The 20,312-nt window shown below is 31.6% G+C and overlaps 1 protein-coding gene across 1 annotated transcript; it reads right to left on the reverse strand.

Annotated features, from left to right (window-relative positions):
- Positions 1–1,609: 1,609 nt before the first annotated feature.
- LOC18101126 (LOB domain-containing protein 38) lies at positions 1,610–2,983 on the reverse strand. The gene is made up of 2 exons (XM_006380571.3): positions 2,586–2,983; positions 1,610–2,484 (listed from the first exon to the last, which is right to left on the reverse strand). Exons 1-2 carry the CDS (start codon positions 2,767–2,769, stop codon positions 1,952–1,954), a joined length of 717 nt encoding a protein of 238 aa, XP_006380633.1. The 5' UTR covers positions 2,770–2,983; the 3' UTR covers positions 1,610–1,951.
- Between the last annotated feature and the right edge of the window lie 17,329 nt (positions 2,984–20,312).

Raw genomic sequence — 20,312 nt, forward strand, 5'->3', positions numbered from 1 at the left:
ACGAATCTTTATTCCTTTTCATCAAAAAAATTCCAGCAGGGTCCATCTTGTTTAGCCCCAAATTCAAGCACACAGCAACCCCCTGATCATAAACAAAAACCAGCCTCCCTTGTCCCCTTCTCTACCAGGTCGACCGACCACTCAATTACCCCAGCCACAACCAGCCACACCAAATCCAATCCAGCAGCCACTACCCCCTCAACTTCGAGCTAATGGAGTTGATGCTGCAGAGTTCGCCACTCCGAGGCGACTGAGAATAGACGAAATTCCTCATGTTGTCAATGATTTTAGAATTGACGCAAGGAATGCTATGGAAGCTGGTTTTGATGGAGTTGAGATACACGGGGCTCAATGTTACTGCATGGACCAGTTCACGAAGGATCTAGTTAACGATAGAATAAATAAGGAGGAATGTGTAATTCAATTGATTAAATTTTAAATTTTTTTTTAAAATTTATCAGTTCGAGTCTCATATATTAGAGTTATTAAATATATATATATATATATAATCATTAATTTTAAAATTTATAAGAGTAATCAAGACGCACGCAACTGGTCTAAAAATCCACATTAAAAAAAATTGACTATCCAACATATCAATATGGGAAGATGAATTTTTCACCTGTACGCCGGGGAAGATGCACACAGAATTACTACTACAGCACACAAGGGAACACCAAGTCATGACCCCAACTGCTTATCGAACATTTTAAAAATCGTTGAAGATATCTACTGAGAAAAAAAACTGAAACACTGTTAGGTCCATTACCAGCCAAAGCTATTCTCTTCTCCGCTAGCTCAAACATTGCATTTTTTTATGCATCTTACCCTCTTTGCCACGTATTGGTTACGTCATTGTTTGAACACAAACCCATGATCTATACATACAATTACCTATGTTTATATATGTCGAGTCTTTTTCAACTGCAAATAATATTTTCATGTAAGCTAATACGACGTCAATAATTAAATTCTTTTTTAAAAAAACTTAAGAGTTCATTTCATAATAATTTAATATATTCAAGAAAAATTCAATTAATTATTTGGATAGTGTCTAAGGTTTTAGCAAAAAAAAAAAATACAAAGAATCTTCGCCATCAAGCCAACCACTTCCATTCTATTTTAAGTCCGTTATAATAATTACTGCAAATTAGTAATTATTTATCCATTATTAAAGTTGTTTCTGGTGTGCCCAGGATTTCAGCTAACTCGCTGGACCGCAGAGCGTGGCTTCCAGAGTGAATGAAACCATTCTCACTGTTGTTGCTTCAATTAAAGAACAAGGACTCGATTGAACATCAGCAGATTCGACCAGCAGAAACCATGAAAGTGTGTCGTCAATTACCCGCACGTTATCCTATCTTTTAAGGGCTACGGTCTAGTGTGATCTAGCTACCCTCGTTGATTCTCAAAAGAAAAATGAGAAAGATTGACGACTACTGCTAAAGAAAGATCAAATTATGATGGGCTTTGGTTGCCGTGCATGTATAACAAGTGGATCATGCTTTAGGTCAAGAAATTACGTCTAACTACTTCTCAACCTACAAAATTCTCAGCATTTACAGATGCTTGCTCTCAGATTCATTCTGAAACACAAAAGGCAAGAAAAGAAAAAGAAAATACTAAATTGGTTTTATTCATAGTCACAGTACAGTCATTGATTGGTAGACACAAAAGAAAGAAAGAAAACAGATCACCGGCAAATTCATTTTTTTCTCTTGAATCACAGAGAGAAAATCCTCAGCCGATAATTTACAAAATCTCTCAGGAATCCAATTCCGTGGAAAAGAAAATAAAAAGGGAACCTTCATCAAAACTAACCCAGAAGAGGAAGAAGTAGGGATTACACCAAATAATATCTTCTCTTCTCCCATCAAGTGAACTTATGATTCACAAGATTAAACAGAATAGAGACCTTACCCACCCACCCCCTCCCCCTCTCTCTACAAATCTAAAGAAACAAGTTCAATAACTTTGTTTCTCCTCCTTCGTCTCCCAATCCAGCACTATCAAAGCAAGCTGTATTTGTAGTCACCGACTCCGCCGAATTCATTGAAGGGGTTCCCGGTCGACGGATTTGCTGCTTATAAGGAAACCCTTTTAGGGAAAAGCTTGGGGTTAACCCAAGATCAAGATCGTTATGCTGCACCTTCACTGCAACCGGCTCTTCAGTTCTTTTTCTTTTCGGGGAGAGTCTAGATCTCGAAATCGAGAATCTAGGATGGTGATTTGGATTCGGATCCTGTAGCTTCCATATGTCCGTACAGGCTACTTCAACCTCCGATGCTTCGTCTGATGAAGGAGATGGAGATCCTCCGCCGCCAGTAAGTAACTCAGGCATCGGCTGTAAAGTTCCTCCTCGCAGGACTGTTTCCACTGCAGCTTGGCAGACGTGCCAATTTCCAGTCCATAAAAGGCCCGCAGCACCGTTTACTGGATTCACCGTTCTACCACAAGCCTCGAATAACAAAGATTGAAACAAAGCTGAAAAAAACATACGAGAAGACAAAAATTTTAAAAAAAGTATCAGAAAACCTGGAACAAATTATAAGAATAGAAACAAAACAAATGGGTAGATTACTAACAAGGACGTTGGTTTTCAGGGACAGCAGAAATGAAGGACATAAGACCAGCACGGCCAAAAAACTTGGCAACGAAAACAGTAGCATGGCCTTGAGCTTCAGGGCTTTCAATCCACTGTAAACACGGCCGTAAAATACAGTTCTCACTGCATCCCTTTCGAAGCACTCTGCACCCGTTGCAACTCATCCTTGTTCTTGGTTATTAATCATGTAGGTGTACATAAACCCAATACCAAAATTATAATTGCGAAAAATTCAAACACCTCACAAGTTAGTTAGTTGCTTTGAATGCAATTAAAGGATTGTCTTTGAGATCGAGAAGGGGAGGAATAATAGAGAAGAAAAGGGAGAAATTAAGGTTGCGAGAGGATGAAGAAGGGTGTATATATAATGGTGAAGATTGAAGAAGGGAGTTTGGGCTTAAAGAGGTTTTAATTTTAACTAGGGTAGAGGTTGAGTTAGCTTGATAGTTGGGTAAAATGTCTTGCAGGGGCATGGTTAGATTAGATTCCAAATACTTGGGCGCGAGCGGCTCCGTGTTTCCGCGGATGCTTCTACCTGCACCGTCGGATTCTCGTTTTCTTTTGGGTAGTGGTGATCACAGTGGATATTGATGGGCTTTCCTTTTCATCATCATTTTTTTTTTTGTTAATTATATAGATAAAGTTTTAAATATACGTTAAGTTTTTTTAGGTGATTACATTTTATTATTTTATGGAATAAAAATAAGAAGATACAGGATCCATATAATCATATAAAATGTCATCACTTGACAAAAAAAAAAAAACACTTAAAATTTGAATTGATTGTCCAATGTTTTAAAATTTAAAAACATATTCAAAATAAATAAAACTTTAAGCACTACATTGTAAAATAGCTCAAATTTGAGACATTGATTATATAATTATTTTTTTTAATTCAAAGACTTAATTATACTTTATAAATTCTTACAATCAAATGTGTCTAAATTTATTATTTTTATATTAATGCGTGAAATCTTTTGTAATAATCATGTGGAATTTGAATGTTTATTAATAAAGACTTGATGTAATAATTAAATGATGACATGATAGTAATGATATAGTTTATTTGAACTTGTAATATTAGAGTTGACACGTAACATTACCGAAGGAAATTTCATCTATTTTTTTTTTTAATTGCAAAAAAACATTACTACATGAAATAATTAATAGAGTATTTTAGGAAATACCCAAGTTATAAAAAATTATGTTTACAATATCAATATTTGAACAATTTAACCCTAGCCTATTGACTTGTTAAATAAAACAAAAACACATTTTCTAATTATTTAGATCCACCACCACCGAGATACAAGATGTACACCATTAAAACTCATCACAGAATAAGCATAACTTATGTTCCTTGCAAACTTTTCCCCTTGCTTTAACTCATCCTCTAGCTTAATACTAAAAAAAAGTATATTAAACAAGATTAGTGAGCAATTTAAACAAATGAGATGTTCAAGGAAAATCTTGATACTACAAGCAAGTTCGGATTATATATTTATTTTATCACAATATAAGTATTCTAATTAAATTAAATATTCAAGTTAAAACTAGATAACATAGAAAAACATATGAAACATACATATATCATGTCATACTTGCAAATAAACATAAAACATATAAAGATCTTAGCATACATACTAATCATAAATTCAAAGAAGCATAAAAGATCCATCCATACTAATATATTTGATTAAACAAATTCATGAGAGGTATTTACTTATTGAAGCACTTTAAAGTTGATGAAGTTTTAATGTTGTCAAGAATTAATTATTTATCTTTAAAACTTTATTGCTCCTCACTTGGTGTAGATGATTGTTTGCAATAAACCTATCAAGATTTCAACAATACCATCTTGTTTAGATGCACTATCAACGAATAAATAAAATAGAGTCAAATATCTCTCAACAATACCGAATCTAAGTTCTAGATTTAGGAGGAAAATGAGTCTCAAAACAAAAGATAAAACACTAAAAATTAAGGTTGGGGAAGAGTATGAAAAACTTGAAAAAAATGTTAAAAACTCTTTTCACAACCCCTTTTTATAGTAAAATTTGGAACCAAAATTGATAAGAATTAATTCTTATTAATACTAGAATAAACTCACTCAATGATCAACTTTGATTATTCATCATAATACCAAAATTAGTCTTGACAGTTTCGGTTTTAAAGATCTATAAAAACTATTCAAAACTATCGAGGTTTATGAAGAATCAGTTCTGAAAAAATGAAACCGAAGAAGCTAATCAGATTTAGTCTATAGACTGGACAAGAAAATGAGTTGAAGAAAAATACTTCATGGACTAAGCCCAAGCCCAAAATTAAGTAGGAAAAAAAATCTTTTGGAGCTCAAAAAATTATTTTACAATAAACATAAATCTAGACTTAAGCCTAACTTGATGCTCGAGGCTCGAGCATAAGCTAAGCCAGGCTAGGCCTGGGCCCAAGCTTGGGCCATGTGTGTGTGTGTGTGTGTGGGGTGGGTGGTAAAGCCCAAAGCCCACTTTTGTTTTAGCTCCCCCTCTCTAAAAGCTTAGGTTTTCTTTAAACCCAATTTTAACTTTCCACCTTCCCACTATATAAACAACAAGTAAAGCTTATTTCTTTTCTATTTAGGATACAAGTTTTTAAACGGTTTTGGTTTTCTTCAAAATATGCTAACCAAGAGTTCTTTGAGATCAATTTCTCATTCACCTATAAATTATTTAAATTATGTTAATGTTTCATGTTAAAGAGTTTATGTTAGAGATTAAATTTTAACAAAGTTTTAATCCCAAAAGTGAATGCACCCCACTTTTAATTTTGCATCAAATGTTTCCATGAACTATGTTTTAAACAATTTTTAATAATCCTCAAATGAATGGAATTTGTCTAACCAATTTAAAAATGACTCAAAGATTTGTAAAGAGAAACTGATTTAGTGAATAACTACATCGGGGTAGGTAGCTTTTGACGTTGAACATTTCTTAGTGAAATCCTATCATATTTGCTCAACTAACTAGTGAACATGATACCTTAAGAAATTCATCTTTTTGTATAAACCAAGACAATAATATTTACATAGTTCTGTACCTAGTGACTTCCTTTGGTTTTCACTACTATATTCATTTTGTCTTTGAACAATTCTTGGATTTATAAGTGTTTTAGAGAATTCAACCTTTTTTGATATTCTAAAAAAATGACCATATTTCTCACTCATATATATGATCTTTAATTAAGAGTATTATGTTATACTCGGATTACTGGTAAATCTACTTAGTTTAATAACTGAGTATGCAATATTAAGTCTTGTATGTTTTTAAAGATACACCAAACTCCTAATTATCTAAGAATATTACAATCAGTCCATTCCCTTGCCTTTATTTTTTGATATATAAACACTTATATCCATTGATATTTTCACAATACTATTCTCACCTATAGAAAATTTATCGAAAATTTCCTCAATATAATGAGATTGAGATAATATCAATCCATCAAATGGCTTAATCATTTTAAGTTCTAGTATGACATCTACAACATTCAAGTCTTTTATGAAAAACTTATTAGTTAATATTTTCTTGGTAGACTTCATCATATAATCATTACTACCCAAAATAAGCATGTTTTCCACATTTAGATATATAATGGCGTAACTTTTATCTTTGTTTTTAATATAAACACATTTATTAACTTCATTGATTTTGAACTCATTTGACTACATAGTCTTGTTAAATTCTTCATGTCATTGTTTAAGTGTTAGTCTTAATCATATAATGATTCAATAAGAGTACACACTTTCTTTTCTTATCCATTAACAATGAACCCCTTAAATTGTTCCATATACACCTCTTTATTAAGGTCACCATTCAAGAAAGCTATTTTTGTTTTACATCCATTTAATGTATTTCAAGTTTTTTAATATCTGCGATGACTATTTACGTTTGTATGAAAGTTATTCTTGACACGAGTGAATAAATGTTAAAATATTCAGACCTTATTGTTGTTTGAATCCTTTAACAATAGGTTTTTCTTTGTATTTGTTAATAGTTCCATAAGCTCTCATCTTCTTTTTAAAGATCCTTTTATGGCCTAATGGTTTACTTTCAAATGAAAGATCCACTAATTTCTATGCATGATTATTCATAATGGATTCAAAAGTTAACTTATAGAGGTATGCAATAGGTTTTTCTTTTCAACAAAAAAGCCAACTAATCCTATTTGGTAAAACAAAAGTTGATTGTAAGATATGCATGGTTCCAAGTTAAAAACCCAATGACTAACCTTTTTTAAAAAGCTCCATTTTATAGGTTTTCAAGATTTTCTATTTTTTTCTTCAAATTATTCATAATTTTTACATCATCCAATCTTTTAACCAAACACATTTTATTTCTAACCACCACCACATCACAATTATAGCTATAACTACCATCAAAACTACAGTCATAAGCCAAACAAACCATAAAAAAGGAGGGAGGGTTCCATTGAATTCTAACATGTAATAAGTTGAATACTTTACCCAGGCTTGGTGTGAGTTTGTAATAGTCTTAAATATCAGGACAAAATGAACACAAACATAATTATTAAAACACGAGAATTTTTTTTATCTATCAAAATTTCAGTAAAGTCTCTCTTATAATGAGAGATCATAAGTTATCGAAAGTGACATGTTACACTTCTAATTCAAATTTTTCATCCAATCATCCAATCATCCTGGATCTTAATCACATCAATGGTACTCGTTATTTCACCCAAAACCTCAAAAATAAATAAATTGTAATCAATTATGTATTTTAAGGAAAATATAAATCAAACATATGCATAAGATTATGAAAACATTTTAATAATAGGGTTTGTTTATATTCATGTATTAAAAGCAAAGGTTTGACATAGTTATTACATAATTAAGTACATTACAAGCAATTCTAAAATTATACATGTCACTTCTAATTTACGATAACAAAAATGGATAAAGATATGGCTAATCTTGCTATAAATGAGATGGCCCTGAAAATGCAATATAAATATTGCAATAAATGAAGTAATCATAAACAATAATAAATACATTTGAAACAATATCGACATATCTAATCCTTTTATTACAACCCAATATTAAAAACATTAGTCTTTAATAATGATTCCCTTATTTTATACATTTCTCCCTAATTCCCATATCACATTTGATTCTATAGGGTTAAGAAAATTATATTCATGACTTCCCTCATTCATCATTTAATGATATATTTAATGTCATTAACCATCTCCATTTGGTATAATAATTCATCGCATAAGGATGGATTTTCAAGAAGATGTTGACACCAACTCATTGGTATTATGAGTTATCACCTTCCTGGATAACTAATCAGTATTTTTAGTGTACATGTCGATATTAATATGTCCACATTGATATCATTAGCTTATCCTCTTTTTTCAAAAATAGCCAATCATGTACTCTCTCCTCCTCAACTCTCTGGGATGGTGATGCTGATACTAATGGACCTTATAGTATCATTAGTCTTCCTTACCAGAATTGACTAATCAATTTCATTACAATTACCGATATCAATACAACCCATTAATATCATTATTATTTCCAATCCAGAATAGCTAATCAAGTCCGTTATAAAATCTTAATTCATCATTTGACAATGTCGATGTCAAGGACCCTTTAACATCATTAGCCTTCATAACCGGAGTAACTAATCAAATTTAAATGTAAATTCCGATATCAATATAATCTCATTGATATCATTAACTATTCTAATCCGGAATAGCTAATCAAGTATATCTAGATATTTCCTTTCATTTTATTATTCATTATTCATTATTCATTATCATATTTGCAAGTAATACAAAATCACAAGGAACTAACATTTCTAATAATGAAATGAATTAGAATTACATGTTGTCGACACTCTAATAGTACCTCCCTGATGTTGCATAGCTCCCGTGGCTCCTCCTGTATCAACAAGAATGCCACATTATTTATCACTCAATGCACATTCTATGTTGATTTCTTTCAACTAATCCATCCTTTACAATTTAAGTTTCATTGAATTTCCATTTCAATTTCTCATTCAATCCTTTTTCTTAGTTTACTCCTAAAAATTAAAAAAACTTTTAAAATCCCAATACACATACATGTCGACATGAACTTCATTCTTACAATCTCTACCAATTTGGTCTTACTTAAGAACAATTTATAAACAAAGTAGAAATAGCTAATTTCCAGCCAACTTAATTTAATCATTCAAGAAAATTGTTCTTTATTTAAATCATAATTGAGGTTATAAAGTTTTTTTTTAATGTAGCTTGTTTGCTTAAAAAGCTAAGATATAGAACTACTTTTTTAATGAAAGGAGGGAAGCCAAATTCTGCCATTTACACACCCGAACTACCCATTATCGTAACTCGCTGAAACTATCCAGTATAGTTCCCAACTTGACCTCACCTTAGATGTTTACCCATTTATGAAGTTTTAGAACTCTGAATGAAATAAGTTTAGTTATGTTGGAAAGATAACATCTCTAGCTATAACTTCTATGAAGGAACCTATCCCAAATTTTACTATTTTCATGCTCTAATCTCATTTAGAATTTAAGAGACAAAATTGTCCAATTTTTGTCTACGAGTTTAATGAACAACCAAACATTTCTAGTTGACTTCTCATAACTCAAAACAACCATTGCCATTGCCGTGCTATATATCATGTAACATCACTAAATGTAACCTCTTAAAACCAATCAACCTAATTCATAATTCATACTAACAATAGCATAATTAAGATAAAATGTACATCTTCCATTATAAACCTTCATTTATACATTAACACATATCAATTTCTTTAAAATCAACATGCTCATTAAATTAACCAAACTCCCTTTTCCTAAGCATAATATGGTCGGCATCTTATACCACCCAACACTTCAAATTTGTCCCTAATTATTCATGGTTTTAGGTTATTTCAACTCTACATTAACTCAAATTTATCATTTCACAACAATTTCTCAATATCCCTAAAATCCACCTAAGAACCCTAACACAAAATTTATGATATAAAGCATCAATTCTTGATCGAATTCAATTAGACTTGCATATTCAAGTCTAGGCCTTTTACCTAGTGATAAAGTAAATCTAGCCAATTCTCAACCAGTTAAAATTTTTCGACTCATCTCCATTCTTCCTCCTATCCAGCCTCTTTCTCTCTTTAACTCTCACAATTATTTCACTTAATCTTGCTAATTTCTTCCCTAGATGAAGTTTCCTTTACTTGGTAACCTTAATCTCACATAAACCTTGTTAATTTTAGTGAATTCCCTCTAAATTAGATGAAGTGAAATGAAGATTTCCCTCGTCTTTCTTTCTTTATGTACTTTTAGCTTTGAAGAGGAAGGAATGAGGTATTTATAACTCTAACTTTTCTTATTTACATATTGACCTTATATGGTTCAATTGTTTTTTTTTTATCCTCACTTATTTTCTCTTTTAAAAATTTGTTCTATATCTTTTATCACTTTTAATTTCACTCCTTATCATTTAATTTAATTTAATTTTTCTTAGAATTAGCCTAACCCTTTTTATCTCTGGGTTAAATTTTAACATTTCAAAATATTTTAACGAGGGCTTACGGAGTTCATGATATTAATAGTTTATTCAATTTAAAGTTACAAAGTTTCTTGAGAAGGAGAAAGATGGTTAAAAAACAAAGATGTTTATATCTTTATTAATAGAAGTAGTACCATAGGGATTTGGTTATTAGGGGTGACTTGCATATGGTATGCAAAAATGAAAAATATTTGTTTGGTTTGTTGTGGGGTTAATATGATAGTATTTTTCTAGTAGAGAGAAAGATGATAGTATTTCTAGTGACTAATCATTGAGGAGAAGTTGTGCATAGGGTTAGGAAACAAACCCATTTTATAGGCAGTGCAGTTTGTATATAGATCAAAAAGTTTATTTTTTGGTTATTTAGAACTATTCATGTGTATGATGCTATTATTACTATTATTATTATTATTATTATTATTATTATTATTTTAGTTTGTTGAGGAAATATGATGTGACTTTGGATCAACTATGGTGAGACATTTAAAATCTCTAAAAGAAAAGAGTAGGAATCTTTTTCATACATCCTACATATATACAATCACATTTATCAATATTGCCACATTAACTAAGCAACAAATTACTTGATGACTAGAAAATACTATGAACATTGTTATATCGACATGGATAGGCGTTGCACACAAGCTCTAAAGCGATGCATGGACAAGATCTAGCCATGTGCGAGAGGGATCATTAATTTGTTTTGTAACAATCTCAAATTTTTAGGACAAGATGCACACTTTCATATGGAAAATACTAGGATTTTAGTTTTTATTTTCTATTGGAATTTCAGCAGAGTTTCCCCTTGCAATAATGACATCCCAAGTTATCGACTTGTTTCATTACACTACGATACTCTTTATCCAACCATTTGATCCAATCATCTCAGATCATAATTACACCAAGCAATACTATAAATACAACTTCTCAAGCATATTAACATGTCATTTCTCAAGCATAAAATTAGATATAAATCATAGAATTTAGAGATTAGACATTAATAATCATGCATTGAGACAAATTTAAATTCTTTAAATTAACAATACTTTATTAAACACTATCTAAATATTTATATGAAAAGACACGAATTAAAAATGCATACATATAAGTGATTAGTAATTAAAAGTGTATTTTTATCAAGGTTTTATATCATCATTTTGCACTTGAAGTATCAATAACTCCTTAACTAGAGCATGTTTTATAATAACAAGTCTGATAATATAAGATACCTTTAATTTATGGTAAATGTTCATTTTAAATGCAGGCCTATCACATAAATCAAAGGATTGATTGATGAGTTTAACTACTGAAATTGAGAAGACAAAGAGAGGGCTAAGCTTAGAAAAGAGATGCTGGTTGAATTCAAATTAGAACACCATTCGGTTATTGGAACATAACTGGAGCTATAGAACTTGAATTTAGGTCTGGTTTATACGGATAGAAAGCTAAGATATAGGCCTAAAACTTTCATGAAGAGTCCAAGATTCAAAAGGACCGTTTTCAAGTTGAAATTGTAGCAACAACAGAGTAGTCGGAATCTGTCCTACAGGCCAGACACTATTTAGTGTTCAGCCCATATCTCGAGTTCTAGAAGTCCAAATGACCTCATTCTTGTTTTGTTGGAAAGCTGAGACAATTTCTCATAATGTTCATGAAGGCTATCTGTTCAAATTCTAATGTTAGCAATGACGTTTTCTGTAGACAAGAAGATAAGGATTGTTACCAGTCAAAAAGTGGCCACCCACTCAACAATTAGTCATCAAATCAATAGTTCCGAATTTCGGCCTATAAAAGGAGGCATTTGCCATGCATTTAGACATCTTGATTTTCAGATCAAGATCATGCTCTTTATTTCTTTCTTTATATTTTTGTAATGTTTAATTTTTATTATATGTTATTTTTTCCTTAATCTCTTGTTTATGCTTGTCATTTCCTTTACTATACTTATGTTCTTATATTGTTTATTTATGTTTCTCTTCTTCATTATGTTTAGCTAAGTTTATTATGTCAAGGTGAAAATGTTACACTAATGGTGTAAGAATAAGTATAGTGTAAACTCAACATAGACTTTAATGTTTGATACTAACATGTTTTGTATTTGTTATCTTACTCACTTTAAATACCTTACTTGTTAAATGGTTAATTTAGATTTGTGTTGAACAACCCTTGGTACAACAAATACTTGATCCTTTCATAGCCAACTATATGGTATAACCGACACCTGAGCTATGAAAGGAACTTGATTTGTTGTTAACATAAGTTATCACCATGAATATCTGATAATATTTACAAGTATTGACATTACTCGAATATGATAATTAATGTAATCATGTTAACAATTTATAATCCGATTTGAATCTCTTTTGTGTGTGGTTTCCAGTCAAGTAATAAAAAGGAGTTTATACTATACTTATTTGAAATATCATTACTGGATCTTCTAACCTTAACAATTGTTTTATCTTTGTTTAAATCCTTACATCATTATCATATCTCAAAGCTCTCTTCAAATCTTTTCTTTTATTTATAATTTTATATAGTTCACCTCCCTGTGGTTCGACTCCGGTCTTGCCGGGTTATGTATTACTTCTACACTCCCGCACTTGAGATAAGTTGATCGTGTCAATAAGTTTGCATTATACATTAATTAACAATTACATTAGTTTTCTATTTAGAGAAAGTTTGACCTAATAAATTGCAAAATAAATACAGCCTCAGCTAAAGAGCTAGTCATATCTTGAGGAAGATGAACATGCAAGCAAACACACACACACACACAAACACACACATATGGACACAATAACACACACACACACACACACACTTTGACCTCGATAACAAAAAGTGTAAATCATTGCATCTTATAATCCAATGCAATAAATCTTTTTCTTTCCATTACATCCTCACACATGAATTAAAATTTCAATATCAAACATCTTGATATCCTTTGTCACCGATAACTTGGGCCATCTAAATCGATACCAATATCAATTCCAAATCGATATTATTAGTCATCATCACAATGATGACTAATCAAGGATATGCTAATACCATTTTTCCCAGTATCATTAGCATCCACTTCCTGGATAGCTAATCAAATTCCAAATAATGCCAACACCAATGTAACTTCACTGGCATCATTGGCCTCTATAACCTGAAATGGCTAATCAAGTCCATATAAATGCCGATACCAATATAATCATACTGATATCACTTCACGACCCGAAAGGCTAATCAAGTTCCATTTAACATTTTCCTTACCATTCTTTTAGTTGCATGCTAATGTTAATATAATCATATTAACATCATTAGCCTTCATATCCTAGAATGACTAATCAAGTTCTTATCAAAGTTAGTGTTGATATCAATGTATTACATTGATAATCATTAGCTTCCAAATTACCTTGGACAACTAATCAAATTCACAATTCCTTCTTTTCTTCCACTTTATTATTCTTCCATTTATTATTCATTAATCTTACCTTTAATAAAATTGCAGTTAACATAATTTAAGTGAAACAATTAAATAAATCAAGGTGTAGAATACCTACCTATCTGGTGTGTTAATCCTACACTTCCAACACCCTAGGGTCTAACCATAACAATATCCCCTGTCAAAACAAGATTATCACATTACCATCATTTCATTAATTATGGATCCATACGTGGATTCAAAGATAACATAATTTTTTTTATTGCGTTTATATTTCATAACAATCCAATTGTAATCATTTAATTCTCTCATTATCAATCTTGGTCGAATGACCATCAACATTATCCTTAATTAACCTCTTATTTCATCTTGATTAATGATCAACAATACAACACAAATATGTCTACAGAAATATATTTCTACAATAATCATATGCATGACTATGATACTTTATTCTTTGTTTTTAAGGGTCATTTTGACCGAATTATACTTATTGGAACTCAAGGCTTCAACTTTTACGCATCTAAATCATTCATCTTACACTTATTTAAACATGATTTAATTCAATTATCATGACAAGTTAACCCATTTAATTCATCTCTATTACAAAATCTAAACCAAACCCTTATTTAATAAACGAATTGCATTTTCTTTGTTTTCTTACAATTTAATTTCTTGCCTATATTTCCTTTACTTCCATTATCATCAATTAACATAAATTCTAAATCATTTCAATTAAAAAATTCCAATTCTTCTTTACTCTATTTGGTCAAACCATATTCAACAAAAAAGGGTATAAATTTCTTCAAATTTCTATAATTGATACATTGCCTATTTACTTTCAGGCAAGAACACAATAACAACACAATTTGATAGCAATTTCATAAAAAAAATAAATTTAAACCTCCTATCCACACCCTAGGCTGAAACTTACTCTATAAAGAAGGGTGTGGTTTTCTTCTTTAATTTTCATAGTTGGCACTTTACCTACTAATATTTCATATAAAAGAACACCATACAAACCAATTTTCTTGTCAATTAAATGAAATAAATTCAAACCCTTTCCCCATGCTTTGGGCGAAACCTTGTTCATGGTGGATGTTTATTTTCTTTTTAATTTTTTCAATTAATACATTTCCCAACTCTTTTTTATCCACATTAACACGTTTCAAACATAAAACAATCAATTTAAACAACCTATCTTAAGTTCAAAATTTCCATAATACCTTACATTACAAAAATCACAACAATCCCTATCACAACTTTAAATTAGCTTTTGAACAATTTTTTTACCTCTTAACTTCAAAAAATTAAAAAGGAATTTAGCAAGAAAACCCAAGTTTTCCTTCACTCCCTCTTCTTCCATTCTTTAGCTTCCAAGAATACTTCTTTAAGCTCAAACAACTCTTTTAAAATTTGAAATTTTTTGTTTGAACCCTTTAAACTCCTTTTCGTAGCAGTGAGACATGAAATAAATTATGAATTTTGGCCAAGTGCGGGAGCAATGCCAACTTGTGTGCTATATACCCAATTCTCTTCACAATTTTAAAGGGCCCAATGTATCTTATGCTAACTTTCCTTCCATGCCAATTCATAACATATGTTTTCAAGGTTCAACCTTCAAAAATACATTATCTCCAAAATTAAATTCAAAGGGCCCCTTCTTTTATCTGCATAACTCTTTTGTCTATCTAGAGCTACCTTCATTCTATCCTTTATGATCTTTACATTTTCTATAGTAATTTGTACCAATTCAGGCCAAATACGCTTTCGATCACAAACTTTCTCCTAACTAACTGGAGTTCAAAATTTCCTACCATATAAAGCTTCATAGAGAGTCATCCTTATAATGGTTTGATAATTGTTGTTATACATGAACCATTAAAGGCAAGAGATCCTCCCAATTCCCTCCAAATTCTAGCACACATGCCTTTAAAAGGTCTTTGAGAATCTAAATAGTCCTCTCTGACTAACCATCCATTTATGTGTGAAATGTAGTACTTGGTAATTTATTTATTGAATCCGTCATCTTTATTGATAAAAACAAGACAGATTTTATCAAGCGATCTACAATAACCCATATAGCATCGTTACCTTTCTTTCCCCTGGGTAATCCTGATATAAAATCCATGGTGATATCCTTCTATTTCCATTTTAGAATCAACAATGGTTGCAACTTTCCAGTAGGTTTTTTATATTTTACCTTCACTTGCTGGTAAACCCCATACTTTGCCATAAATTCTGCTATTTCCCTTTTTATGTTAGATCAGTAATAAAACTCTTTCAAACCCCTATACATCTTGTACTCCTAGAATGTACTACAAACCTGGATTTATGGGCTTCTTATAGCACTTCCTCCTTAAGGGCTTTGTCATCTGGCAAGTAAATTTGTCTACTTATTGCCATTAATCCATCATTTAGAACATGAAAATATGTTTCAACCCCTTGGTTCACCTTCTTTATGATCTTCCCTACATCTACATCCAACCAATGGGCCTTTAATACCTTATCTTGAAGTGCAAAAGAAACTTTAATTTGGGCTATCAAGGATCCTTCAGGCCCTAAACTCAATTGCAAATTAATTCTCTATAGCTCTACTAGTTCCTTTCACTACAGTAACCTCACATGACTTACCACAACTTTACCTTTTCAACATAAGGCATCAACCACCACATTAGCCTTTCTTAAGTGATAATCAATTACGTAGTCATAATCCTTTATCAACTTCACTCAATGTCTTTGTTATATATTTAATTCCTTTTATGATATTATATACTTTAAACTCTTATGATTCATGAAAATCTAAAATTATGATCCATATAAATAGTGTCTCCACACCTAAAGAGCAAACACTACCATTGCCAATCCTAGATCATACACCAGGTAATTCACCTCATGTGGCTTTAACAATTTTGATGCATAGGAAATTATCCTTCCATTTTGCATGAATGCACAACCCAAACCCTTCCTGATAGCATCATTATACACCAACCCTTCAGTCCCTAAGGAAAGAGTTAATTTCAGGAAAGAGGTAAGTCTTCTCTTCAACTCCTGAAAACATCCCTCATATTCTTTTAACCACTCAAATTTGACTTTTTTTTATGAGTTATTCGGGTTAAAGGAGATGTTATTGTAGAGAACCCATATATAAATCTCCTATAATACCCTGCTAAATCCAATAAACTATGGATCTTTATTACACTAACAAGTTTTTCTCATTTCAAAATAGCTTTCACTTTTCTTGGATCCACAAATATACCCGTAACTAAGATGGCATGCTCTAAGAACACTACTTCCTTTAACCAAAACTCACACTTATCTAACTTGGCATATAACTAGTTCTCCGTTAAACTCTACAACACTTTTCTTAAGTGTTGCTCATGTTCCATATAAAAACTTGAATACATACTAACCTAAAAATAGTTGGAAGATCTGGTTCATCAGATCCATAAACTCTTCTGGGGTGTTGGTCAACCTAAAAGGCATCACTAAAAACTCATAATGCCCATAACGAGTTCTAAAAGTCATCTTCTACATGTGTTGCTCCCTAATCCTCAATTAATGGTACCCAGATCTCAAACCTATCTTGGAAATACCCTTGCCCTTCTTAATTGATCAAACAAATCATTTATTCGTGGAATGAGATACTTATTCTTTATTGTCACCCTATTTAACTATCAGTAATTGACACACAACTTGAGGGTGCCATCCTTCTTCTTTACAAAAAATACCGTGGATCCCCAATATGACTTACTAGGTTAGATAAAACCTTTATCTAGTAACTCCTGAAGTCGAATCTTCAATTTGGCTAACTTAGTAGCAGCATTCTATATGAAGCCTTTGTTATAGGAGTGTTCCTTGGTAATACCTCGATTGACACTTCAATCTTTCTAACTGAGGGCAACCTTGGTAATTCTTTTAGACACGCATTTGGAAATTTCCTTACTAGTGGAATACTAGTTAGCTCCATTTTACCCTTTTCCATTTCCTTAATATGTGCCAAGTATGCAGGACATCCTTTCCTCATTGGTTTCCTAGTTGTCATGATTGAAATCGAACAACTAGATATCACCTTCCTCTCCTCTGTAAAAATTATTCTTTCACCACATGTCCCTATGATAGTTAGTATTTTGGTGAAACAATCCATTTGTGTTTGGTGTAGACTCAACTAATCCATACCCAAGATAAGATCAAAATCATTCAATTTCAACAACATTACATCTACCCTCAACTCATAATCCTCAATAAACAATCTAACCACTCTATATACATTATTAATGTTTATATTCTCTCTGAGAGGTGTACTAACTGTTACTCTCGCATCCAACTTACTAGGCATTATATATAGTCTATTTGCAATTTTACATGATATAAAGGAATGACTTGCCCTGTGATGAAATAAAACATATACTTGCATAGTTTTTAACAGTAACGTATTTGCCATAACATGTGATGCAGCTCTCACATCCTCCCAAGTCATGTGATACACCCTTCTCTGGGTCCTATCCTCCTAAAACCTGGGTCTGCCTCTGTTGGCACTCACTCCAAATTGTGTGGGTCTTGCAAGCTTATCAACTATAACTAACTATTGTTGACTCTAAGTAGTAGTTCTTTGTCCCTAAGTATCCTTAGCCGCCTTACAGGAAAACGTTTTCTTCCTATGGCTTGTCTCTCCATAATAATAACATCCTCTCCTAAGATACTGATAATCTCTCCATTTATACCCCTTACCTCTAAAAATATAACATTTCCCTAGGGTAACTCAACAATCCTAGGGTGCCTCTAATTGTACCTAGAACATAATGGATACTTGGGCTCTTTTTGTTTGGTAGAGCCTCTTGTATCACTCACCACTTGACAAGCCTCACCTCTAGAGGGTCCTCCTTCGCTGACTTGTATGAATACTCATAAACTCTTTTCTTGGGTAAAACTTCCCCCTCTTCATAAACTTACTAGCTGACTTTCCATATTTCTCCTTCTTTAGGAGGGAATGTCTATATGTGGAAAAGGAAAAACCCTTCCTCTTCATTCCTGCTAACTATACCTATTCAACCTCTTCCTTCTTATAATCCCTGATCACTCTCTCCATAGCCACTACAACTTGTACTAACTCTTGGGTTGTCTAAAATAGCATCACTATTAATACTCTCTTCAAATCCTATCAGAATCCATCTCCTAACCTCTTTATTCCATATCACTCAGTAGGGAGGTATGTAGAGGCAAATATAGATAAATCATGGAACCTCATCTTATACTCTAATACAGTCATATCTCCTTACCTTAGAGCTAAGAGTTTATGTTCCTTGTTGTGTTACCATGAATAATATCTCTCCTCAAACTCCTCTCTAAAGTCCCTCTAAGTCAGGACCTCCCTAGATATCCTTTCTCTAACCATCTCCCACAATGTGTGAGCACTCTCCGAGTAGATGGGTCACATAGTTGACTCGCAGCTCCTCTAGTACTGATATCTAATTAATTACCCTCTCCACCTTTCTTAGCTAGTGCCCTGCCACCTCTGCATCTAAATGTGTTAGTTCAAAAAACTTTATTTCTAATTATTCAATATTAATCTGTTTTAGTTTTTCCATGAACCCTTTTTATCACCAGGTTTTATTTACTAATAATTTACTTACACCATAAAAATTTTAACCGAGGATCTATAATTTTTTTATTTTATTTTTCTAAAAAACAAAAAAAAAATTGGTTGAAAAGTTTTGTTTAGATTTTATTTTAGTTTTTCAAAAAAGTAGTTTGTTTAGATTTTAGCCTCAATAATCTAAAGAAAAAAGATTTTAACCTCAAAGAAAAAAAAAATAATAAAAAAACTCAAATTCATTCCTTGAAGCTCGTTAAGGTGGTACCTTACTTTTGTGCTTTATATTACTACTGTTGTTTCTGCTCTTTCCTACTTATCAGAGTCACTCTAGTCACCTTTTCTTTCCTTGTCTTTTCATTTTTGCTCAAACCTCAAAGAAAAGGAAGAAGCAAAAGATATTTTCCCTGCTTTTATTGTTTGTTTCATTACTTGAATTCAATTCACTTTTCAAATCTCAATTCAAAAGTTTAAGCTATTACGTGAGGTCCCAATATATGATTTATATTATTCTCTAACTCATCCCTTCAAGTGAAAGCTCTTTGGGCTTAAAACTTGCACAGGTTCACTATTGTCTTGTGCTTAATTTTACCAAATAAAATATAGGTAGTGAGATTCTAAGTTGTGACTGCCTGGTCAACAAGGCTCTAATGTCATGTCATAGAACAATCTCAACCTAAATATTTAAGTTGTTAAGTAAGATCTTAAGATATGATTTATATTAGTCTTTAACATAATATAATATTAATTGACCAAAATTGACATTCACATTATCCAAACATAGGTAGTCCTACCCATAGTTAAGTTAATTCATGACTATGTCTGATTATGTTGATGATGATAATCACTAAAATAGAATTTTGAGTAAAGTAGTAATGTTTTGATAAAATAAAGGGAATTGATTTTTATCCTTATATTTTATAAGCTTCATATTAGTTTAATCACTCTTAATCTATCTATCTTGTAATGTGGTGTTAGAATTTATAATAAATGAAATTTTAAGAGCATGAATTGTAATGTGGTGTCAGAATTTATAATACTTTTTTTTAATAAATTATGTTAGGTATAAATTTCTCACGTGAAGGTATTTTTACTAG

This window comes from Populus trichocarpa, chromosome 7 (genome assembly GCF_000002775.5).
Source record: "Populus trichocarpa isolate Nisqually-1 chromosome 7, P.trichocarpa_v4.1, whole genome shotgun sequence".
NCBI classification, from domain to species: Eukaryota; Viridiplantae; Streptophyta; class Magnoliopsida; order Malpighiales; family Salicaceae; genus Populus; species Populus trichocarpa.